The sequence below is a fragment of the Macaca thibetana genome, chromosome 1, assembly GCF_024542745.1.
Source record: "Macaca thibetana thibetana isolate TM-01 chromosome 1, ASM2454274v1, whole genome shotgun sequence".
Lineage (NCBI taxonomy): Eukaryota > Metazoa > Chordata > Mammalia > Primates > Cercopithecidae > Macaca > Macaca thibetana.
The window spans coordinates 214,882,673-214,908,779 of NC_065578.1; the positions used below are offsets into that span (position 1 = coordinate 214,882,673).

Below are 26,107 nucleotides of genomic sequence, written 5' to 3' on the forward strand. Positions count from 1 at the left end.
CCCTTCTAACAGGTGGGCGGTCCTGCTCGAAGGCTGTGCTTCCACAACGTTCTGCCCAGCATGCTGAGGGCACCTCCTCACTGCACTGGTGGCAAGCCAGAGCTCACGTGGCTTATTTCATCCAGGTTTCCTGCCCAATTTGGCAGGTTAATTCCGTAGACATCAAACTGGCTCCCCCTCATCTGCTAGAGCAAGCGGGAGAGTCCTGCATGGGAGTCTGGACTTTGAGGTCAAACTGCCTGGGTTCGAATCTCAGCTCTGCGTCGCCTCAGAGACATGTGTTAGCTTCCATGTCACTTGATTTCTGGCAGAGAAAAAAAAGAACCAGCTTCTCTTTAAAAGGAAGTGCCTGATATCACCCAGAGCCCAGCATGGATGGTTATGAAACCAGCAGGATTAGTGCTGAGATCATTGTGGGCTTGAAAGGGCCATTTGAGATAAATAACCATTTTGTACATAGAAAAATAAGGCTCAGAGAAATGAAGTGAATGGAATTGGGAAGTGGCTGGGCAGGGAAATGAACTTCTTCTCAGGCCACAGGATGTGTGGATGGGGGCAGGTACCCGAGCGGGTGCGGGCGGAGCCGGGCCTGGCTGGAACAGCTGCCGAGCCCTAGCTCTGGCGCCCAGAACACGAGGCGGAGGCGGGAGGCGAGCCACCAAGCGAGGCAGGGGCTGCCCTGGAGCTCTGTCAACTCAGGGCCAGCTTTGAAATGCCCCAGATGGAGATGGGGGAGGGGTCTGCCCTCTCCAGTTACAAATGGATGCTTTATTGCCAGACACACAAGGAACCAGGACCATGTTTTGACTTGGCCAAACAGAGGCAGCACGCCAGTGACAGAGCAGATAGCGGGGGGGAGGGGATGTTACCTTCAGAAGGGCTGGCTAGAGCCACCCACAGAGAGAATGAAGTGGGAAGCCCGGGCAGGTCTCCCGTGAGCAGGGGCGAGGGGTGCCACCATCTCCCCGGGCTGCCACTTCTGGCCTCTCTGGCTGGCTTGGGAACAAAGCAGCAGAAAAGGCTGGCTGGACCCCACAGCGTGGTTGCCCGGGGAACAGTTCAGGTCACCCAGAGCAACTCATTTCTTACACTCAGAACTTAACAAACTTCAGAAACGAACGAGGCAGGGTTTGTGGAGAGAAGACTAAAACGAGAACAAAGAAAATGGGTTAGCAGCTGTGTGCCCGCAGCTGGGGGTGCATTTCCGCCACCTGTGGACAGCACGGCAGGGGAGCCGTGGCCAGTGTGCTGCGGGGCAGCCACAGGAGGGCCACAGCAGGGCCATGATGACAAATGGAAGGGGCAGAAGGATGGGAGACACTGGCTGAGGGCTCAGGTCCCGCTGGCATACGCACGCGCTGCTTTCCTGGACGGCGAGGCCACGGCCACTGCAGTGCTGATGACAGGACCTTCTGGAAATAAGCATCATGGATATCCCTAACGGCAGATAAGCCAGATGTGGGCAGTAACTACGACTTCTGTCTCGGGACACGCTGCAGGGTCAGAGGAGTGTGTGGTACCGAAGAGTCAGCAAACGGAGGCGACAAAACGGTGAGCTCCTAGGATAGATTATCCAGCCCCCCAGTGCTGACTGAACGCTCTCCATGGGCCAGGCACGGCTGCGGGCACGGGGGCTTGCGCAGCGGACGGTGAGTTTGACAGTGTGAAAGCGGGGATGGGTAGAGAGCTTCTCACCTGAGCCGCACGAAATTCAAAGCCCATGCAGACGGTCACGGCCGCTCTGCCGCAGGAAGGAATCAGGCTGACTTCTATTAGTTCCTGGTGAGGCCCGCACATCTGTGTCACTCCCGTGCAGGCCCACGGAATGAGGAGGTCACCTGAGTGCCAGCAGCGAACAGCTCCGATACTGACAAATTGCTAGGTGGCCTGGGAGCCCATAGGCATTATGTAGACTCACCATGAGAATTGCCTATTTCCTGGAGCTTATCAGAAAATTCCGCAACACGTTTTACTTTTATTTCAGGTTTTCATGCCTGTTCTGTATTGTGTGTGGGGGGGTGTGTTTTCTACCCAAAATTCAATTTTTTTTCATTTTTTTTTTTAAGAGACACGGTCACGCTTTGTCACCCAGGCTGCAGTGCGGTGGCATGATCATAGCTCACTGCAGCCTTGAGTTCTGGGCTACAGCAATCCTCCTGCATCAGCCTTTTGAGTCCCTGGGACTACAGGTGTGCACCACCACACGTGGCTAATTTTTACAATTTTTCTGTAGAGATGAGGTCTTGCTCTGTTGCCCAGGCTGGTCTCCAACTCCTGGACTCAAGCGATCCTATTGCCTCAGCCTCCCAAAGTGCTGGGATTACAGGTGTAAGCCATAGTGCTAAGCTGAGAGTTGGGCTGTTTGTCTTTTGAAGTGTTATCTGTTGGGATTTATGCTTACCCTTTTTGTATTCAGAGTCATCCTAGCATTTCTAAGGTTAGGAAGCCACTGTGTCAGGAGCGAGGCCACCAGGCCACCTGCCCTACGTGGCCAGTCCATGGAGCAGGGGTGGAGGGCCATTCAAACCAGTCATTTAGCAGGACTGTGCTGGGTCAGTTCGATCCGCTGGCCTGGAAGGCAGGTCAGCTTGGTGCAAACCATGTGTCTGACGATCAGATTGCATTGGTGGCAGTCTCTGCTGTGAGTATCGCACTGAGGATAGAAGGGAGTCCCCTCTGCAATGGCAGGGCTCTAGGGCATAGCGCACGGGGTGGACTCCCCATGGGCCACTCAGAAAGGGCCTGGAGAACAAGGCACCCTGTGGGCCCAGGAACTAGTTCACCTGGCTCCACAGGCTGCGAGGGCTGTGCGCATCGGATGGCAGGTTTACCAGGAGGAGTGAGGCCTCCTGCCAGAGCCCCACCTGCATTCAGCCCGAGGCCAGGCCCCCCAGCTACTCTAACTACCCTGCTGAGACCCCCCCACTACTCACAGACCTGTTCAAGAAAAAGCTGTCCTCAGGGCCTCTCACACACTGGGAAATCTACTTGAAATGGAAACATTACTTTTTCTCATTTCTTGTAAAAGGCAACGGGCTGATGTTCATATATTTCTCTTGAATGCAGATTCGGTTTCACTCATTGTCCTGTCTTGGAAATCCCCACATAATGACGGCTTAAAGTAGGTTGACAGAGTCCTCCCTTGGAGTCTAGCTTGGAAAATCCTCACTGGGGAGGAGCAGGCCCACTTCTCTTTTTGGCAGATGGTTCCTAACTACGGAGGGACCAGATTGGGCGCCTGGCCCTGCAGTGCGTGCCAGTGTAACTGATGCGGAAACCGGGATTTGGAAAACACCGTCTTGGCTTTCCCTGGACTTTACGCTCTAGAGGGCGAGGACTGTGGCCCAGTCACCTTCCCACACAGTGCAGAGCAGAAACTCCAGCCATGTTGTGTGGAACAGAACCATTTCCAGTGGCTTCTGACTCTAGTTCCTGATGTAGTTTAAACTAATTTGGGCAGCCATGGCAGCAGAGGCCAGGAACAGTATTCAATACTTTCTGAACTTGCGATTCTCCCCCAACCCAATTCGCATGAAGCAGCTTCGGAACATTTGTATCTGTGTAAAACTAAGAGACCTCAGTACACCCAGTCCCCTCTTCCAACACATGGGAGGTTCGAGGTTTCCATGTGAAAATACTTTTTATATGTGACAATAAATCATTTGCAGCTATAAATCTGGAGATGTTTCAGCTTGTTTTGTTTCAGGAGGAATTTCTTAGGGGCACTTGGCCTACACCCTGTTTTTCTTCTAGAATTACCTGCTGTAAGGTCTGAAAAATTTTCAGTAAACAGATTCTGGCACAAATCAATGTGTCCTTTCCTGGAGAGAAGAGATGGCTCTCTGGCCATGTCCTAACACCAGCCTGTCCTTATTTAAGAGGCACGAGTGTCTGTAGTCTAGGTTGTTTTCAAATTTAACCCATTAAACCAGTTAACCTTATTTCGTATGTGACAAGGGCTTTGATGTGGACAAGATGAGGCACAAACTTTTCATATAATTTCCACCTTTTTAGCAACAGGTTTTTTTTCTCCAACAGTTTTCATCATAAAAGGTGACTAAACCAGCAAATGAGAAGACAAATCACATTGAAGAACATGAGCTATTGAAACTTACTTTTTATTATTTTTTCCAGTTACCCAGCATGCCACAATCTGATTGCTGACCTGGATGGAACAGAGTGAAATAAATGATTTACAAAGAGATATTTACATTCATCTGATTTAGACTGAATATGCCACAACGCACCACGACCTTCCCCGGGTGACACCGCCTCAGCCTGTAGGGGCTGGTCCTCCTCAGCACGTGCGCCATCCCTGCACGCAGCCGGGCTGGAGCTGGAGTCTGACTCCAGATGAGCAGAGCTCCTGGTGTATGTTTTCAGAAATGGCTTGAAGTTACGTGTTTCAATCTGCTCATTCGTATGCTAGGTTATACATATGATTTTCAATAAATGAACTTTTTAAAGACTTGAGTTGTAATGTTTCCTTTTTATCTTGTAGTGATGAACAAAACACACCAAAAAGGCACATATTTTAACTAGGCCAAAGTATATTAAGGACCAAACATTTTTTCCTGCCATTCATTTTTCTTTTCATGATCTATATATCATCCTTCACCTTTAATCAATGTCCCATCAGACTCCATTTTATTTATTGTCCTAATTTGTGTACAATCAATCAATCAGGAGACACCAGGAAGCACTATGCATTACTCTTTCCATTCTGTTAAACAACGAAAACAGACAAAAAAGCATCTTTGGCTCGGTGGTGTCAGATTTTTTTTCTTCAATATGCAGTATTTGAGAGGAGCCTAAAAACGTACTTAGTGAAATTAGAAAATTTACTTAGAGTATATCAAATATCTGTACACAGATAATTATTTGTCTAAAATAGTATTTCTACTATACATAGTTAAGCCCTCAAATGCTTTAAAGTAATAAAAATGGACACTGGACATACTGTGTTGTATCTGGGAATGACAAACACTAAAGGCAAGGCTGCAGTTGGGACAGGTCCCTGACCTTCGGCTACCCTGCTTGGCCAGCGAGCCGTCATCCTCATCCCCATCTCAACACAGAGCGGATGTCACCACACGCTCAGCCTTGCCTCTCAGAAGTGGTGTGGACTAGGCTTTGGAGGCGGTGGCATGATCTACACACACAGACCATTCGAATCTCTTGAGCGTGTAAAAGGCTCAAGCCTGAAACAGTAGAACTTCTATTCAGATTCAGAAGTTTTTCATCAAATGTGCTAGACATAAAGGCTGTCACATAAGATATTTTAATTGTCCTTAATTCTGTTTTAGATATACTGTGAATAAATTATACAATATTCTAAAAATAGCACCTTTAAAGAATTATAGAGGTCACTTTATTTTAGCCTCCTGGATCTGTCAACCCCAGTGGTTTTGAGAGAAGAGCACATGTGAGAATGCTCTCAAATTTGGCTGTGTGACGTACACATACGCGCTTGACTCACTCTGGTCCCAAAAGCCATTCCTCTGTCTGGCTTCATCACAGGAGCAAAGCCAAGTTTCTACAATAGTAGCTTTATGAGGTAAAATCAGAAAAAGGCCCCATCCAGAATGATTCAACGTGAAGTCAGACTGCAGTCCAGCCGTCCTACCCATCTACATCACCCGTGTCGAAGTTTGTTAATTTGCCATGACGTGTTAGAAATACACTCTAAGAAGAAGTATGCAGAGCAGTACATTATCAGGAAGACATTAATGACAAGCTACATTCCTTCAGATTCTGGGTCCAAACCATGTGTTGTAGAGATGATGAGGGTCTGAATGTCTCCAAGGTCTGAGACCTCCTCCATCCCTGGCTTCACAGAACATCCGTCCTAAATCCAGTGCTGAGAGTCAGCGTCTCCCCTCGGAAGCAGCCCTTCATCAAAGTTTGCGTAACCGCACTACCACCATTCCACTGAAGTAAAAATGATCCCCTATGTGTGTGGGAGCTACAAGGAATTTGTATATTTTCCTGTCACATTTTATACAAGGTAGGTTAATACCAGCTGGGGCTATTAAAAATCTGTTTTCATTAAAGAAGATTTAATTTGGGGGGATTATAGAACCACATCCAACAACAATAAACAGAGAAGTAGCAGATTGACATAGTGCTTTATTTAAGCTGTCTGCACGAAGGAAAATCATGTTCATCCCTATCATATACGTGTAAAAATACTAAGGATGTACAGTGTACAAAAACAGTTTCTCCTAGTTATTTCACATCCTCGTGGGCCATATACTTAAGGAAATAGACAGTTTTAGTATGACCAACAGTAAGAGTAATACAGTTTCTTGGGTTTATAGTTGCATCTGCTTAAAATCCTTAACCAGATGACTAGATCTTGCACAGATCTAATGAAAGAACTAGCAAGGTCAAGAAATGTCACAAACTATAAAGCTACAGGGAGGTAATTCAATTACCAATTTAGAGGTTTTCTTTTTATTTAAATAAATACTTTACATTTCATGCTTGCCTGTAATGCACTACCAGGAGCAAGATGAGGAAATTCTACTGTGGACAGTACAAACAGTAGCAGCAAAGTGTGTACGTTGAGGTGTAATATAGAGACCCTGCAGTTAGTAAGGAAGGCCCTTACTTTTGTCCTCTAGGAGAAGCAAGTGGCCCCTGCAAGAACAGTCAGCTTGAAGAAGCTGGAAATCAGGGATGGGAAATGGAAAACAATACTTGAATAATGCTATGTAATTAGTGTAGAAAGCAAAGCTGAGCGTGACCCTGCCAACAATCCAAGCAGAAATGGCCAATTTCCTCCAAGATGGCTGCATTACGACAAGAAGTCAAGCTTCATGACAGTTAGTATGGGCTGGAGTCTGCAAAGTATGAACTGTATTCTCACAGAATGATTCCAGGTTTCAGGGTGTTCCACCTGCCAGAACCCAAAACTACAACTATGGGCGACACAAGGGAAGTTTTAGAAATCTCCCTGTACACACATTTCTGGTTTTCTATTATTCCTCCATGGCAGCTGACAGATCTGGAAGTGAAAATAGGGGATTCTCAAAATCAAAGCCAAGAAGACACCTTGTGTGACCCCAGTGGAGTCTCAGAGGCTGGAATGGAAGTGACTGAGCCCCAGGCGTGGCTGGGGACTGAGAGCCAGTGTGAGGAGTGGCCCGACTGGGGCAATGTCAGTGCCAGTCATTACACTTTAGCAAGTGTCCTTGGCCAAGGTCACGGGAATCACTTTAAGATCTGGGGGAAAAAACCAAAACAACACAAAGCTATGTGCTTAGTGTACGGCGCCATGCTTTCCCTCCAGAGGAGTGAGTGCTCTGAACATCAGCCAGTCTCAGCTTTCTGCTCCTCCTCTCACCTGTTTCTTTCTTATATAATGGATGCAAGACAACTTAAAGAACATACCTTCTAGTCTACTTTTTTGTCAAAATGAAACATTCAACATAATTCCAAGTGAAAAAAAAATTAACTGTGTGTAAGTAAGAATGAACTACCATTTACTGTAACTTCCTACTCAATACTAAGGATGAACTTCACTCAGGTAGAAATATGAAAAATAAGGATAACATTGATGTCTGAATATGTCTTAGCTGCCTTAGTAAAATGCCCTTTAACCCCCGTCAGTCCCAGTGGCCCACCCACTGCCAGCAGTGGTTTCATAGCTATAAATCCACACTTCCAGCGTCAAGAGGCTAAGACATCTGCATATGAATATGATTCATCCTACTTAGAAAGTCACTTGCTCTTTCATACAACGCAATCATAATACTGCATCACGCTGTCGTCTTCCATTTGGGAGCTGTCAGAGAGTTTAACTAAAATCCATTTCCATGATCACTCCACGGAGTGGGTGGCCTTCTGCTTGCCGCAAGAATGGCCCCAGCCCCTAGGACTTCATAGGCTGCTTTGGAAATCGTCAGCTCCTAGCACCAAAGGGTTTAATCTGAAGATCATCATTAATGAAGGAGAAAGATGAGGTTTGCATACATGCCCCCTTTCAGTGAGAAATGTTGGAATCTGGGGACATGAGTATATACAGAAAAAGAAAAGCTGGAGGTGTTCTCTTTTTTTGTTGTTTTTTCCCTGATGGCTTAATTCAGTGATAAATGTACCATGATCCCAAGAAACACACCAGGTTCTTAGCCTTCACTGCCCACTTCCTATATCCTCAAGATGTGTTCATTTTGCCATGTAAAGATCATTTCTTATCATCACTCAGGTCTCAATTTTCTTCATTACTTTTTGTTGCCAGGTCATCATAATGTTTCAATTCTTCAATGAGCAAACGTCAACAGCTATTTGTTTCATTAACCCCTTGGCATGGATAGTTGGGGATTTTCTCATTTTCAGTACCAAGGGGTTAAATGACAGCATCTCTTCTCCCAAAGCCAAATTCTAACCAATATATTCCATTTCAGAGCCTTATCGTTTTTTAACAGAGGAGAAAAAGTGCATGATTCTCATCAGCGTGTACAATCCTTGCACATGGGTCAAAAGAAACTGCAGTAAGTCTATTTTATATAGGTTGGAGCTGCGTTTGCTGACATGACATACAATTCTCATCACTAAAAAATAAATACTACTGCAATATAAACAAAATCATAAAAGGACATTCAAAGTTTTAACATCTGAGAAAAAGCTAATTCACGTAGAACTGAAAGTAAAAAATTAAATAAGGCAAACACCTGTTTACCTTGGTGTACAAATTTTGGTGAAAAGCAGTATCATTATACCTGTCTACATTCTTCAGCCATCAGAGGTGATAAATGTCAAGAAGGAAAAAAGGTTTCCAAGCACGGGGGAAAGATGCTCTCTGGCGCAAACTGTTTCATAAGACCCTGTAAGTGACCTTGGCTGTGCATGTGCCTTCGTTTCTTGGTAGAACAGTGTTCACTGGCTCATGATTGCCCGGGAGTCTCGACATCCACATGTGATATGGGCTTCTTCTACAGTATCCACCAGGAATTTAAAAATATATATATATATATCTATATATCCCAACAGTTGTTCAGTCCTTCTACCAAATGCTTCCTAATCAATTCCAGCCACAGCTTAGTGATATATACCTACTTCACGCATGGATCTGATGTGCTTTACATATGCACGCCACCACCCTTCCACAATTGCTTGTTCTGAATTGATAAACTATATCTTCTTAGTCTAGTTAGATTTTCTCTTCTAGAAAGTTAAAAAATGTACCTAGAATCAGTGTATCTCATTTAGCCTTCACTGAGGGAAAAACTCAAAGATCAAAAGATGACAATTGGTGCACAAATGAACAATGGTGGGCTCATGACTTCCAAAGGCTGGAAAATTACTTCTGAAAGTTGCTATAATAGTAAGACAGTAGCAGCAACAGCATGAGACCTTAGACTGAGATACAATTTCATGCAAAAACAAAAACTGGAGTGTATTTGCGTGTATGTGTGTTTTCATGAGGGTGAAAGGTGGCGAGGGGTGAAGACCCTTGGCTGGTCTGGGATGTCGGAAGGTGCCCCTGCTATGTGTAAGAGCTAGGACTGGTGATGTCCAGGAATCATTTTCAGTAATAAATTGAAGATGACAGTGAAGTAGCAGAATGAAAGAGACTTATTCTCGTCCACTTGCAGAGTAGGAAAACTGAGGGAAATGCGGCCGCCTCTCATTGTCCATGCAGTCCATACCATCCTCATCATCTGTGGGCAGGAAACAGCTATTTTAATTTTACATTTATTTTTTGCAACATTATCTCTGGTCTATGTTTTGTAAACTCTGAACATAGGAAAGATGAACAGAGGCAATAGCTCCTATAAACTTTTTTTATCGATAAGCTATACAGTGATTACACTTCCAAAATCATCTGATTTTCATAAATACATAGTCTATGAAGAAATAATACTGTAGAATCATCTCTAAGACATCAAAATTTCAAGACTCAACTCAATGAAACAGTGAAAACAATGGTATTGAAGAAAACAGAGTGTTTAAGAAGGAGCAGTCTTCAGTAACCTTTCATTTCATGTAACCACATATATCAAAATTGCAAGTCAGTGAAAGCCACAGCATCCAAAGTCTGTACAGAATCCATCATCAAATGTCTTCAAGTGCTTGTATTTTTTCTTTGTGAGGCTTTAAGTGCAATTGTAAAATAAAGCTTCCTATGAAATGTTATTCAACATCTAACATCTGGCTTAACTCACCTTTCCCAATTGCCCTATGTGAAAACTTTAGCATGAAGGGGCTAAGTGAAAGAAAAAGAGGGAAAGATGTCAGCGTCTGAGGCCTGGCTCATCAGGAAACAACCGAAGAGACTTGGAAGGCATCAAAACAGGCCGCTTACAATCACAGTGTTCCTCCTCTCAGCTTTCCTGGTTTTCTCTATTTCAAAGATCACAGATGATCAGCACCCTCTTCTCATAAGTGTCCTGTGATGACAGTCCTGTGCTGTCGGAAGATCTTCCTGATATGTGGCCACACGGTCAGCCACTCAGTCAACATGCACTCCCACACATCTGCTCTGGGCTGAGCACCCATCAGGCCCATGGACCGCAGAACTCTGAACAAAGTTCCCAAGGACCCCCTGGACTCACAGTCTCCTGGGGGAGGTGCTCCACTTTAAATCCCCCGTGCTCTCCTCTAAGCTTAATTATATGCTGTCCTGCCATGGAAATCAGTGAATCTTTCCAATACTCAACCCTTTTCTCTTCAAGCAAAATAATTCAGTTTCCTCAAACCCATATAGGAAGTACATTACCAATTTTTTTTTAAAATATTCTAACCTCTCCAGGGAGCATCAGCTGGACGTGGGTGTAAACAAAGAAAGCATATAGGCCAGATCCCACTGCACTGAGGCTCTGACTCTGTCACCCTGAAGAGGAGGATGCTCGGCCTTTGTCTGAAGAATAAACACTTCCATTCTTGTCTCACTGTTTTTCTTTTCTGTATCCCATTCTTAATGCAGAAGATTCTAAGAAATGGGATTCAAGCTGGCATTAGCCCAAATGTTTGACCTCTAATGTATCAGAAGATATCCTTGCATTAGGTAAGATTTGGGGCTCCCTGCTCTGTGGAAGACACTGAACTCGGAGGCCCTCTCTCCTTCAGCAAATAGACCACTGGAACTGCAGTCGGCATTGCTAGAAGGTATTGAGGTTTGGGGAAATCTCTACCTCCTTATAAAGTTATTGGTTCCAATATTTGTACCAAGCAAGTCACATGCATCTTTTAGATCAAATACCTTCAGCAGTTTTTTTAGCTACAGTAGAAACGGAAGGAGCTGGGAATGATGGTATATCCATGGTTGAGCCACAGAGTATAAACACTCTCTAGAGAATACAGGCAGCTAACACCTTCATGTTCAGATTCTGACATGTGCCAATCACATTTCAAATAAACAATTTTCCTCACCAACAGCTTTATTTTGCTCAGTGTTTCTGCACAGCAAACATGCAGCTGGCTCTGGACAGCAGTGGGGAGCCTGGTGCTTGTCCTGCTCAGCCAGGAAGGGCAGGAGAGCTGCCTGGGCTCCTGGGGCCATGACCAGGACTCACTCTAGCCCGGCGAGGTTCAGCATCCAGGTTAGCCAGACGCTCCACAGGGGCAGGTGCTGGACACTCTTTTGGAAGAGGAGGGACTCTTGCTGGGTGTCAGCTAAGAATTGAGGGACAGCCTTCACTCTCACTTCAGTAACACATTCCTCGCAATTCTGAATCTAGGAAATTTCACAGATATCCCTGAGGGCTCCAATCCTTGATATTCTTTAAAGCCAATGATCCCCCTCCATCATTCCAGCCCTTTTCTGTTGGCAGGCTTGGTAACAATGAGGTGTGAACATCTGATCATGGCCCTAAAAGAGTTGAGAGCCTGGGCAGGATGGTGGGAGGGGAGCTGGAGGAAGTGGCAGCTGACTCTGAGTCGGAGCCTGTCAATGTACACAAGTTAGTTCCTGCGGTGAGAGGCTGTGCATAGGGAACAGTGACGATAGTGAGCATGAACTATGTTTTTCAAAAACACTTATCTGGAAAAAGAAGACCATGATCAACTCTACATGAGGAACATCAGTTGCCTGATTTTCTTAGAACATTTAACAAACGTCATTATATGGCAGTAAAAGTGACCAGATCTCAAAGAAACCCTCTTTTTCTGTAAGGGGAAGGCAGAGGACCATCAATGGCAATAACGAAAGATGACACATTCCCAAATCTGTTCCATTATTAATGCCAGTGAGGACAATCTGGCATGTCACTGCAGCTGTTTGTAGAAAATGGGACATTTTGCCTTTCTAACTGCTGATGTGTTCTGAACAGTAACTGTACTCTGTTTTATACAAGCAAGGTGGCAAGTGGGAAGACAACTGCTAACGACGGTGCTACCCTGGACTTGGACCAATGAAACCTCTGTGTGTTAGCAGTTAGGGAGCTGCAATGGTTTCTTACCAATTAAACTATTCAAAGCAGCAAGAAAAAGGTTATGTTCAATGTAATCACCGTTTTAAGGTTTCACTGATTCTCATTTTTATCTGCCCCTTAAGGGAATCTAGGATGGATCCAGGAACTGTCAAACTAAAAACACCGCCCCTTTGCCCTAGAAGAACCTGCAGTTCACCACCATCGAGGCTGCTCCCCTAAGACAGGAAGCCCAGGGCCCCGTGGCCCCCAGCGCGGAGCGCTGCGCGGTGCCGAGACACACACACACACACACACACACACCCACCCCCACACACCCACACACACACACACATACACACAGACACACACAGACACACAGACACACACACACACACAGACACACACAGACACACACACACACAGACACACACACACACACAGACACACAGACACAGACACACACACACACACAGACACACACACACAGACACACACACACAGACACACACACACACACACACACACACACAGCAGGAGCGGCTGCTGAACGGAGGTGCCTACAGACGCGTCGATGCTGGTCTTTGCCTGGGCACACTCTGCTGAGCTCTGTCATCTGACTTTCCTTTCTACAGTGGTCCTGAATCGGGAAAAACACAGGAAGTCCACAGCGCCCTCCCCACCCCTCAATTGTGGGGTGCCCTGTCAGACACAGATGACACTGCTGGGCTCTCGTTGCCATACTGTCCGGGGCCCAGGGGCAGGGCAGGACCACACCCCATTTCTGACACCCACAAAAGCCAGACTTTTCTTTAAAGACAGAGTCTTGCACTGTTGCCCAGACTGGAGGGCAGGGTTGTGATCTCAGCTCACTGCAGCTTCTGCCTCCTGGGTTCAAGCGATTCTCCTGCCTCAGCCTCCCGAGTAGCTGGAATCACATGCATGCGGCCCCACGCCTGGCTAATTTTTGTATTTTTTTGTAGAGAGGGGGTTTCACCATGTTGGCCAGGCTCGTGGTCTCAGGCTCCTCCTGACCTCAGGTGAGGCGTGCACCACTGTGCCTAGACAAAAAGCCAGACTTCCGTGGGCTGACAATTGCAGGTGGATTTTGATAACCATCTTGGAAGTTACTACAATGTACAGGCTTCGTAGGTATCTCTGTCTCAATCTAGAAGTGAACCTATGATCATTTAAAGACACCAAGGTTGTAGGGCTTTTACAGCATGACCCATGTCTGAAAGGACATATGTTATTTAATAATGGAGTTGCTGTTAGTGGTAAAATATGACATGCCAGGAAAAACATTCTTGATGGCTTTTATATTGCTGATTAATGAAGCCAAGGAACTAGGTTCAAATTATGTTCTAGAAACTGTGCTGGGGGACTTCTAACACTTTCTAACATTTCAGTCTCGTTTTAGAAGTCCTAGAAATTGAGCAATAAAATGCAAACTAACGACAAATTCTCATCAGGACAAGTGCCCCGTGGGTGTGGTGTAAGGAATAAGGCAGGTAAGATGAATTTCGCAGAGATTCTGGTCCTTGAAAGCTAGGGCTTTGAAATTCAAGTCAATCATGAAAAAATAACTAAGAGGCATATACAACAGTTTCTAATTGACCTTATTTGTAACCAAATCCATTTTGATTTGCTCTGGTCTTTCCAGTCCCACATTTCCGAGCACAGCATTAGTTGGCCCTGTCCGCCGGCCCTCCACTATGCCAGCCCTCCACTACGCCGCTCCTGCAGCCAGGTGCTCGCTGGGTCGGGCCTATCGTCCCCCGAAATGGACTGGACCACAGCACACAGTAATACTATGGACTAACCAATCTGGTGCTTGAGCAGAATTGAAAATAGGGCGATTCAAATTTGCAGAACTCTCAGTGCCTCTCCTAAATTTCTCAGGCACACAGGAGGACAAAAACAGGCCACCGAGAGAGTATCAGCCCTGCTCCCCGCTTTTGCAGAGGACAAAGTGACCGGCCATCGCCCAGAGCTGTAAGGGGCAGAGGCAGGACATAAGACGGGTTCCCCAGGTCTGAGTCCTGGGCTTTTTCAGCCTCACTCTGGGTCCCAAATTGGGATTTCACTTTTAGCTTTCTGAAGTAAAATATCTACTCCTGATATGTTAGAGCCTTCCTATTTCTACGACTTCCAAAATAACGTCTTTACTTGCTCTAAAGAGTATGCAAATGCCAAATGCTCTATTTAAGAATAGAAACTTTCTCAAAGAGGCTGAGACTGAGGTCAGAGACCTGTCAGGACCTTCCCAATGTCTGCTTTGGCTATTCAGAGGGGAGGCAAACCCGGGTGTCCCCCCAGCTCTGAAGTTCCTGGGCCCTCACCATATTCTGTTTATTTATGCACCTAACAAGTACTATTGAATATGCACACTGTGCCAGGCATCTAACCAGGAGCTTGGGCTAACAACGAATGAGACAAACTAGATCCTTCCTCTCCAACCCACTGCACATTAGTGGTAGAAAGAGACACTAAGCAAACAAACAGAAAAATACCAGCAAGGAAAGGTGCCAGTGCAGAGAATGAAGGGTGGGAGGGAGTGCTGTCAGACTGATGTTCTTCAGACTAGGAGGTCAAAGAAGGTTCTCTGATGGAATGACATGCAAGCTTAGAGCTGAAGGACAAGAAGGAGCCGTCCATGTAAGATCAGGGAAGAAGAGCATTCCAGGCATGGACACCATAAATACCGTACCCAGAGCCTGAGGCATGGTGACCTGTGGCATGTTCAAGGTGTGGCTGGAACCCAGGGACAGTGGGGGAAGATGGAGCAGGAAGAGGTCAGAGAGGTGGACAGAGCCCAGATCAGTCAGTGCTGTGCAAACCAGTGTGAGCAAATTGGATTTAGAGTGCAATGGAATGGCACTGGAAGGTTTTAAGCAGAGGAATGGTGTGGTCTGATTACAGTTAGGATTATATCCAAATGAAAGGGCCTAGCAAAGGCTCTATGGCAGGAACTGCCCATGGGCGGATCCAAAAACTCACTGGTGTTACCCAGCATTTTGGACAATTCTAATGCCACAGTCCATGCTGGGGACAGAGGCCAAGGCCTATGCCCATTATTTCTACTCAGCCCTGAGCGACTTGCCCATGACTCCACAGGCTTTCCAACACTGTCTGTCAGTGACTCTTAGTGATTCTAAAATTCTAGCAATGGCACAAGACTGAGTGGAAACTCTGCCTCACCACAGGATAGACCATCAGTAGCTCACTTCAATGTATTGGTATTTCACAACTTAGACTAGACATCGGTCAAGTTGGTAAGCCCTGCTCCCTGACTATGGCTGATCCAACTTCAGGACCTGGAGCACCTTAACTTTATGTGAATCTAAAGAAAGAAAAGCACACACACACAATTATATCTTCACTTTCAGGGTGTTCACAGTCCCCTTGTCGCCAGACCATGGTCCCCATATTAAGACCTCTTGGCCCATATGACCCCTTGTTTGCCTCTTGACAGGAGAATCTGTCACCTGTGACCATGTTGGGCACAGCATTAGCCTCCAACCTCCCCTCTCCCGGACACTGAATCCACATCAGCACTATTGATGAATCTGCCTCCGAAAAAGGAATGAGAAGAGAAGACATATAGGAAAGGAATCGAAAAGAAAAGGAGAGAAAAACTATGATGTGAACCAAAAAATGTGTGACTTGAAGCATCCTTGCAGCCCTCCAAATGTTGCCCCGAAACGCAATCGTATTCGCATTCCTAAGTTAGTGATGATACACACAGACCTCTGTCAGCATGAAAATGTTTATCAATTATGTCTGATCACCTTTTCCCTCATTACAGCTCCACTGATTTATGGAATTTCTCTAAGTGTGAGACATACTAATGTATATGAATTGACTTGAAGTGGTACATGAACACATAGTTTTCATAAATATGTAATTTATATGTATTCAAAAGAACCAGCAAACTAAATTATGTCCTCACAGATAATGCTATTTAAGAGAGAGCTAAGTAAAAAGGAGTGACTCTAAGTGAATTTTAAAACTATTAAGTAAGTAGGAGGCCAGAATTGGCAAAATTCTGAAGGTGATGTGGGAATGAACGAAGTCTAGGAAAGAGGGGAGTCTCTATTTCACAGTCCTTTCAGTTGGTGTCAAAAGAATCTATTGGAGAACAGTAAGGAAGGGCTAGTCTGTAATTTCATCTACAATTTCTCTCTATATAATTTATCCTACCCAGAAAAGCATTTCTTGCAGTCCTTTGATATTACCTGTCTTTTGATATTTCCACTGGGAACTCAATGTTCTTAAATTCAATTCAATATTCAATATTCTTAAATAGAATGGAGTAAGTCACTGTGGAATTTGATCTTGAAAATATCAGATGAGTTTTTAGAAGACTGTTTTCTTCAATTACATTAGAATAAATTATATTAGAAATTTATCAATTGCCTTCTAAATTTACTTACATTTTTCAGGTGGTGTTATTGTAATAGTCTGAGCTGTAAATTCTTCATCAAAATATCTAGTATCTGTCTCAGATGTTACTTGAGGTTTAAAAGGAGGTACAAGCTGTAAAAAGAAAGAAAAAGAGTTTTATTAACTGATTTCAATTCAGGAAAATTCCTTTCTGGGAAAAATGCAGAGAGCATGTAGTTAAATGAACAGAACAAAAGTCTACAATGCTGAGTCGCTGTGTAAGGGGGACATGGTATTTGGCTTCCCAGTCAATAGTCTAAACAAACCGGTGGGTAATTGGTGGTTCTGTATAAAATGTAATGGTCACGAAAAACAACAAAGGAAAACCACAGAATAGAACGGGAGAGGGATATTGAAAAATCTGTCCTGGTTTTTTCCCCCAATAACAAACATACATGCAAAACCATATTGACAGGGAGCAGTGTGCCAGGACGTGGGCTCCTCTCCGGGCAGCCTCTTTCTAGTACTAGCTGAAGAAGGTATTAACAAAGATACAACTTAATAATACAGCTACCACCAGGGTACGGACGAGAGTGCTGCCTTTCCCTTCGTAAAGAACTACAACTTTGGACTTTGCCAAGAATTTGCTGATAGGAAGTGGGCATCGATGCCCGCCCCGCTCTGGAAAAGGGTTTCTTGGCAGCCCCTGCAGTTACACGCAAATTTTTGCCCACAGCTTTCATCAGATCCTCAAAGGGGACCACACCCCAGAAGAGATTAAGAGTAGCTCCTCTGGGATTGACAGGGCAGGAATCATCTCATTCAAGTTGCACCTGTGGCAGGCATGGGGGTGGGGGAGGCGGGGGTGGAAGAAAGTCTTGGGGAACCGGAGGTCTCAGGAGCCGGAGCCCTGTGAACCTCTGCTGGTTGGGAGGGAGAAGAAACTAACATGAGGCTTCTGCGTCTCGGGGCTCTAGCCTTCAGGGATAGGTGGAACCCACAGGTTCCTTCTAGCACAGGATGCCCAGAGCCAGAGCATTAGGGTCAGAGTATGTGCTCTGCAGAGCATCATTCAGAACAGGGGATGCTGCTTTAGAATACGGTTCTCATGGGGATAGGAACATGGCAAACAGAATGACAGAAATCAGCATGTTTTATACAAATTTTACAGAAACAAATACACAATTGGCTTGAGATCAGTGCATTTTCCCACTCTTTCTGTCACCAAATTTATGTTAAATAATAAGGCGAAATCTTTAAACTATTCTCTAGACAGAACTATATTTTTAAGAATCGTGGGATGAGCAGAATTAAAAGCAGGTTTTCAAAATAAAGGACCACATTTCAGTTTATGGTGCATGCTACAAAGCATTCTTAATCTCTTCTTTTTAAAATTCTTTGTTTGCCCCCAGCACACAGCTATTCTAAGGTCTTCATGACTGTCAAGCTTTGAGGATGAACCAACTCTACATTCCACTGATCAGCTGGTAATGGCTACTAATCCCTGACCTGAAACAAACTCCTCTGCTAGTGGTAAGCAGAGCCTGCCATGGTGCCAGACCAAGTTTCTTTCTAGGTGCTCTGCTGGCTCCCTGGACATGAGCAAGCAGGTCACTCCACTGCTAGAAACCCTCCCTCTGAGTCTTGGGCTACGCGCACTGTCTTCACCGGCATCACATATCACTGCTAGAAACCCTCCCTCTGAGTCTCGGGCTACGTGCACTGTCTTCACTGGCACCACATATCACAGGCACATGCACGGGGAACACCAGAGGCGACAGAGGCTGGAACGCTTTTGTTTGTTCGTTTTTTAAGAAAACCCAGGGGTAATTGCCCCTATCTGACAGGAAACTGGACGACTGGAATTCTGGTTGGGTTTTTCTGATTTACTATTCTACAGATGTTCACAAAATAGGTCTTTATCCATCCAATCAAAAGTTAACCACAAGAAATTCCTGTGGCTGGAATCGGCTTCTCTTGGGCACTAGGAGTAGGTTTTGCTTACCTCTGCTCCCCCCTTTTCATCTGGTTCTTTGTGATGTCAGAAATTTAAATTTGCCTTCAAGTTAGGGGAAACTTGTCCTTTTAGATGGGAGAATGATCATCTGTAACTTTAACAAACTGAAACCTATCTTAACACTTTTCAAAAGATTACAGGAGAGCTTAAAATAGTCTCTGTTTCAAATGCCACATGTACTGAGGACTTTCCTGACCACCTTCTTATATTAAACAGCTATCCTCCCCCTCACTTTCTATCTTCACATTGCTTTTTCTTCGAGACTTTGCAACATCTGATACACAGGCACGTATACCACATATGATATACGTAGATTTGTTTGTTACTGTCAATGTCATCATCAATAAAATGTAAGTTCCACGAGGGCAAGGACTTTAAAAAAAGTTTATTGATGAGTAATTAACATACACTAAACAGCCCACGTTAAGAATATACAACTTGGGCTGGGTGTGGCAGTGTGTGCCTGTAGTCCCAGCTACTTGGGAGGCTGAGGTGGAAGGATCACTTCAGCCCAGGAGGCAGAGGTTGCAGTGAGCCAAGATTATGCCATTGCACTTCAACCTAGCCTGGGCAAAAGAGTAAAACCCTCTCAAAAAAAAAAAAAAAAAAAAAAAAAAAAAAAGAAAAAAACAGGCAGCGGATATGTTTTGACATATGTATATACCCATGAAACTGTCACCAAAATCAACATGGTGAAAACATCTACCACTTTAAACGTCGTCTCGTGCCCATGTGTGCTTCCATCCTCCCATCCCCTGCAGGCCATGACTGGCAAACTTTCTGCCGTAACTGACTTGCTTGTATGTTTAAGAATTTTATGCAGATGAATCATATAGTATGTACCCGTTGTCTGTCTCGTTCATTTAGCATGATTACTTTGATATTCATGCATGTCACCGCAGGTATCAAGAGTTTGCCCACTTTGCTGGGTCATATTTCAGTACACAGATGTATCACGATTGACCCACTCATCTGTCAATGAACATCGGGGCTGTTTCCAGTTTGGGGCACTTACAAACAAAATTGTTATTAACTTTTACGTCCAAGTCTTTGTGTAGACATATGATTTAATTTAGGACAAATACTAAGGAGTGGAATGGCTGGGCCATATGGTAGGTATACATTTGACTTTTCCAGAAACTGTCAAATTGTTTTCCTTTATGTTAAAAAACAATTCTAATTCCTAATTCACTCAGAGCATTTCATTTTTTGTTTAAATATTTAAAAGGATGAATTTTTCTTGATTTTTTTTTTTGCATCATTTGATATAATCATTTCCTTCTTACTCTGTTAATAGGTGAACTATAGTGATTGGTTTTGAATGTTATATTCCTAGAATATATTCCTAGATATTCCTTATATTCTATTCTTATATTCAATCTTATATTCCTAGAATAGACCACACTGGTCTATTGTATCTATTGTTCTTTGTATCTATTGTTAGATTTAATTTGCTAAAATTAAATTAAACATTTCAGCATATATGTTCATTAAGAATATTGGTCTATAGCATTCTTTTAAAAATCTTTTTGCAGGCCAGGCGTGGTGGCTCAGGCCTGTAATCCCAGCACTTAGGCCGAGGCAGGCAGATCACGAGGTCAGGAGATCGAGACCATCCTGGCTAACACGGTGAAATCTCCGTCTCTACTAAAAATACAAAAAATTAGCCGGGCGGGTATGGTGGCGAGCGCCTGTAGTCCCAGCTACCTCAGGAAAATGTCGTGAACCCGGGAGGCAGAGCTTGCCATGAGCTGAGATGGATGGTGCCACTGCACTCCAGTCTGGGCAACAGAGTCTGAGACTGTCTGAGACAGACTCTGTCTCAAAAAAAAAAAAAAAAAAAATCTCTTTGCATACTGATGTCAAGTTAGTACCTGCCTCACAGAATGAACTGAGAAATATTCTCTCATCTTCAATTTTCTGGAATAATTTGTATAGAATTGATAATATTCCTTAAATGTTTGGTAGACTTCATTGGTGAAAATATGTGGGTCTGGTGTCTTTGTCAGAAGGATCTTAACCACAATTATAATTTCTTTAGTAGGTACAAGGCTATCCATGATATCTATTTCTTCTTGGTAATTTGTATCTTTCAAGATATGTGTCCATTTTAGCCAAAGAGTTGAATTTATTGGCATAAAGTTATACATAATGTTACTATATTATCCACTTAATACCAATATAATCTGTAGCAGTGTCAACGTTTATTATTTGTCTTCTCACTTTTCTATTCAGTCAGGTGAGAAATACATCCATTTTAATGATCTTCTCAAAAGCCCAGTTTTTCTTTCATCAATTTTCTCTATGATTTTTTGTTTCTGTTTCATCGATTGCTATCCCAATCTTTATTTCCTTTGTTCTGTTTATACTGCATTTAATTTGTTCTTGTTTTTATAATTCCTTTTTTGTCTTTCTTAGAGACAAAATCTGACTCTGTCACCCAGGCTGGAGTATAGTGGTGTGATCATAGTTCACTGAAGCTTCAAACTCCTGGCCTCAAGCAATCCTCCTGCCTCAGCCTCCTGAGTAGCTCTGACCACAGGTGCGCACCAGTATGCCCAGCTAATATTTTATTATTCAGAGATGGGATCTCACTATGTTGTCCAGACTAGTCTAGAGCTCCTCTACCTTGGCCTTCAAAAGTACTGAGTATAGTCGTGAGCTACTGTGCCCAGTCCTAGTTTCTTAACATAGAAGCTAAGGTCATTAATCTTACACTTTTCTTCTTTTCTAATATTTAAAAATATCTTTTAGTACTATAAATTTTATTTAGTACTATAAAGTATTGCTTTAGCTGTATATCACAGCTAAACATGTTGTGTTTTCATTTTCAGTCCATTCAAAATACTTTCTAATTTCCCTTTGATTTCTTCTTTGATCCATGGATTATTTAGTATTTAGTTTCCAAGAACTTGGGGATTTTCCATATATCTTTCTGTGTCTTTTTAATTTCATTTCCTTCAAAGAGAATATGTTTTACAGTAGCTAAATCCTTTAAAATTCATGGAGTTGTTTTGCTCAACATAGGGTAGACTGTGGTAAATGATCTGTGACCTTGAGAAAAATAAGTGTTCTTATGTTGTTGGGTAGCGTGTTTCATAAATGTCAATTAGATCAAGCTGATTGATAGGATTGCCCAAGCTGTCTATAATCTTACCAATTTCTCTCCAATTGCTGTATCAATTATTTGAAGATGGGTATTGAAACGTCTAATAGTAATTGTAAATTTGTCTATTTTTCCTTATAGTTATATTAGTTTTTGCTTCATATATTTTGAAGTTTTGTTATTAGATGCACAACTAAGATGGTTAATACTTCTTGATGAAATGACTCCCTTAATTATTATGAAATAATCCTCCTTTTCTCCAGCAATATTACTTGCTTTGAAATCTACTTCATATGATTTAATATAGCACTCTAGTTTTCTTTTGATTAGGGTGAGCATAGTATATAATTTTCTGTTCTATTACTTCTAATCTACTTATATCTCACATTTAAAATTGATTTCTTATAAGCAGCATATAGGTAGTTCTTGCTTTTTACCAAGTCTAATCTCTGTCTTTCAATTGTGGTGTTTAGAACATTTACATTTAATGTGATTATTGATATAATTAAGATTAAATTTACCATCTTGCTATTTGTTTCCCACTTGTCTCATCTGGAACTTTGTGTTGCACTAATGTGGTATTCCCAACCCCTAAAACAGTCTTTGCCACATAGTAGCATTCAACAATATTTGCAGAATAAATGAATCAATCATTAAATCTTGGAGTGGAGTAAGATGTCAGTGAGCACGTAGCATATCTTTTTAGAGATTAGGAAATTAAAGCTGACACTGGTTAAATGGCTTGCCAAAAATTATACAAATAAGAACTGGAGTGGCAAAAACCTAGGTCTCTTGATCTCAAGGTCTTTCTACTGTAGCATTTACAATGTGAAGGCTTTGAATGAAAACTACTTTCGCTTTTGATTGTTTCTCTACAAATTAGTCAGTGAAGATATTCATTCTGGGAAGCATTATTCCCCCTTCCACTCCCCCTGTCCCTGAAGGTGAAGACAACTCAGTGTAATATAAACATTTGTAGAGGAAGCAAAGACCCTACATTATGTATATGGGGAACGTTGTGGGGTAGGGCTTGTAAAAGACTGCCTCAGTACGGTTGGGCATGGTGGCTCACGCCTGTAATCCCAGCACTTTGGGAGTCTGAGGCAGGCAGATCAGGAGTTTCAGACCAGACTGGCCAACATAGTGAAACCCCATCTCTGTTAAAAATATAAAGATTAGTTGGGTGTAGTGGCACATGCCTGTAGTCCCAGCTACTTGGGAGGCTGAGGCAGGAGAATCACTGGAACCTGGGAGGCAGAGGTTGCAGTGAGCTGAGATTGTGCCATTGCACCCCAGCCTGGGTGACAGAGCAAGACTCCAACAAAAAAAAAGAAAAAAAAAAATTGCCACAGTACTTGAACAGAAGCAGTCCCGTAAAAATCATCAGGATGCCCCAACTTTAGATTTCATTACAAATTTCTAGAATATATAATATTCCTGAGTAGTCTTCATAAAGTTTATGGAAAATGTGTATTATGAAAAAACCATGCACAGATTTCAAAAAATTTCTGCACCAAAATTAACTCACACTAACTTGTTGTAACATGTCTGTACAGGATCAAGTTTGAGGCACTAAGAAGGATAAGACGTCAGTTTGGAAAGAGCCCCTGTAAGAGCAACATGAATTCTAAAATCAAAGCAAGAACAAACATTAAATTCGTGGTGAAGCTTGGGTGGAAGAATGATTAAATCACTGATGCTTTATGAAAAGTTATGGGAAGTATGCCCCAAATAAATCAGCAGTCTAAAAATGGGTAACTTATTTTAAAAAGGGACAAGACAATGTGGAAGATGAAGCCCGCAGCGACAGACCATCCACATCAATTTGCAAGGGAAAAATTAATCTCGTTTGTGCCCTAATTCAAGACGACCAGTGATTAACAGCAGAAACAATAGCCAATACCATAGACATCTCATCTCATCTGGTTCCGCTTACAGAATTCTGACTGAAAAATTTAAGTTGAGCAAACTTTCCACTCGATGGGGGCCAAAACCGTTGCATCCACATCGGCCGTAGACAAGAGCAGAACTTTCAATGGATATTTTAAACAAGTGAAATAAAGATCCTGAAGCATGTCTTTGAAGAATTGTAACGGGAGTTGAAACATGGTTCTATCAGTATAATCCTCAAGATAAAGAAATGGGTATGAAGAAGTGGCAATGGTCCAGTCAAAGCAATATTGGACAGGTCAAGGGCAAAGGTCATGGCAATAGTCTTTTGGGTGCTCAAGGCATTTTGCTTATTGACTTTCTGGAGGGCCAGAGAATGATAACACCTGGAGAAAGTTAGCCAAAGCTTTAGCAGAAAAACTTCCAGGAAAGCTTCACCAGAGAGTCCTCCTCCACCCGCATAATGCTCCTGCTTAATTCCTCTCATTAAACAGGGGTACTTTCATGAGCTTTCATGGGAAACCATTAGGCATCCACCTTACAGTCCTGATTTGGCTCCTTCTGACTTATTTTTCCCCTAAACTTAAAAAAGCTTTTAAAGAGAACTAGTTTTTCTTCACTTAAAGACTGCACTGACATATAGGTAAATTACCAGGACGTTCAGCTCTTTAGGGATGAACTAACTAGCTGGTATCATGGCTTACAAAAGTATCTTGAACTTGATGGAGCTTATGTTGAGAAATAAAGTTTGTATTTTCTGTTTTTATCTTTTAATACCATTTTCCATGAACTTTTTGAAGTCCCCTCATATTTACTTTAAATAATAGCTGAACGAATTTCAAATATTATATTATTATAGGTTGAAATGTGTCCCTCCAAAATTAGTATGTTTAAGCCCTAACCCCAAGTACCTCAAAATGTGACTCTATCTGGAGATAAGGCCTTTAAAAAAGTAACTGCATTAAAATGAGATATAAGGGTGTGTCTTAACTCAATCTGGTATCTTTACAAGAAGAGGAAATTTGGACACACAAGGAGACACACTAAGGAAAAACCACATGAAGACACAGGGAGAAGACGGCCTTCTGCAAGCCAAGGAAAGACACCTCAGAAGAAACTAACCCTGCCTGTACCTTGATCTTGGACTTTAGCCAGAAATGTGAGAAAACGAATTTCTGTTGTTTAAACCACCCAGTCTGTGGTATTTTGTTATAGCAGCCCTAGCACATTAATACATTAATTTCCTATTTCAGCTTTAAACCAGAATCTTCATCTCTTCTTTTTCTCTAACCACATCTCTCAAAACATTTCTGTATCAACAGAATGTACATTCCCATTTAGAAAGGATAGTCATAAATATTTCTGTAAATCTCAGCTACTTTTATGGATCAACTCAATGAATAGCTATAGTGTCATTAACTGCAAACAACGTATTTTTCTGACAAATGCACTAAACTTGAAACAAATCTTTATTTGAAAAACAATTTGCTTTCAGAAAATGTGCTATCCAGTGATCTTAAACAAGACAATAAAGTTTCTGGGTTCAAGACATCAATTTCATTTCACTGGAAATATGCAACTTGAAGTCCATATGGTGACAGCAAAGTTGAAGCACCCTAGATCCTTTCCACACTGATCTTTTATCAAACTTTAAATGTTATGAAATCACTCTACCATTTACTATCTTCCTAAAAGTGTCAATGAAAGAACAGAGAGAATTTTCTGAAGGTTGTTAGAGTAAGTCACATTTGGTATTCCTGGTATGGCTGGAATGACCACACGAGGGTATATAGGAACACCAAGGTCTCTGAAGGTAAGGGACTCCACAGACCTTTCTTAGCAACAGGTCGCGTGCTACCATCAGATATCTATATTCTTTCTTCTATTGTTCCTTCCAGGTGCTTAAGAAATAGAGTGGAGAACTTGAAACTTTCTGGGGCAGCTGATGTAGACAGTGATTATGGTATCTTAATTGCCTTAACAACTGTGGTTATTTCCACCACTTTGTGTTGGCTTATAGGGTTCAAAATCAGCGAAAATAGATGTTTGCTGTAAAGAATTGCCAACACTATTGCATGTTTAGATCTCCCAGAGATAGTAATCTGGTGCTGTAATTTTCACTTCTCTGAAACAACATGAGAAAGTAGTCAATCACAGGTGGAGATTCTGGCTTATTTAATTTCTATTAAATACTGGCTTCACGCTTTGTGTATATGTAGGTGTGCACGTAGTGGAAAAGCAGGAGTATAAAAGAGGATTTATTTCTAACAAAACTAATGGATATATGGCATACATTATGTAGTTACATTGTATGCTAAGCTGTGCCATACCAGTGAATTCTTCTTGACATAAAAC

At 42.8% G+C, this 26,107-nt stretch overlaps 2 protein-coding genes across 9 annotated transcripts in view; one reads left to right on the top strand and one right to left on the bottom strand.

The window, feature by feature from the left end:
* SDCCAG8 (SHH signaling and ciliogenesis regulator SDCCAG8) overlaps positions 1–4,468 on the top strand; it is a 248,663-nt gene extending 244,195 nt beyond the window's left edge. For all 3 annotated transcript variants that reach the window (XM_050771396.1, XM_050771419.1, XM_050771428.1), the window contains one exon: positions 4,135–4,468. In XM_050771396.1, coding sequence (XP_050627353.1) covers positions 4,135–4,164 — 30 coding nt within the window. In that variant the 3' untranslated portion in view covers positions 4,165–4,468. The remainder of the gene's footprint in view (positions 1–4,134) is intronic.
* The window catches only part of AKT3 (AKT serine/threonine kinase 3), a 362,334-nt gene continuing 340,329 nt past the window's right edge, over positions 4,103–26,107 (bottom strand). For all 6 annotated transcript variants that reach the window (XM_050771497.1, XM_050771487.1, XM_050771516.1 and 3 more), the window contains 2 exons: positions 16,790–16,892; positions 4,103–9,665 (listed from right to left, as the gene is read on the bottom strand). In XM_050771497.1, coding sequence (XP_050627454.1) covers positions 9,580–9,665; positions 16,790–16,892 — 189 coding nt within the window. In that variant the 3' untranslated portion in view covers positions 4,103–9,579. The remainder of the gene's footprint in view (positions 9,666–16,789; positions 16,893–26,107) is intronic.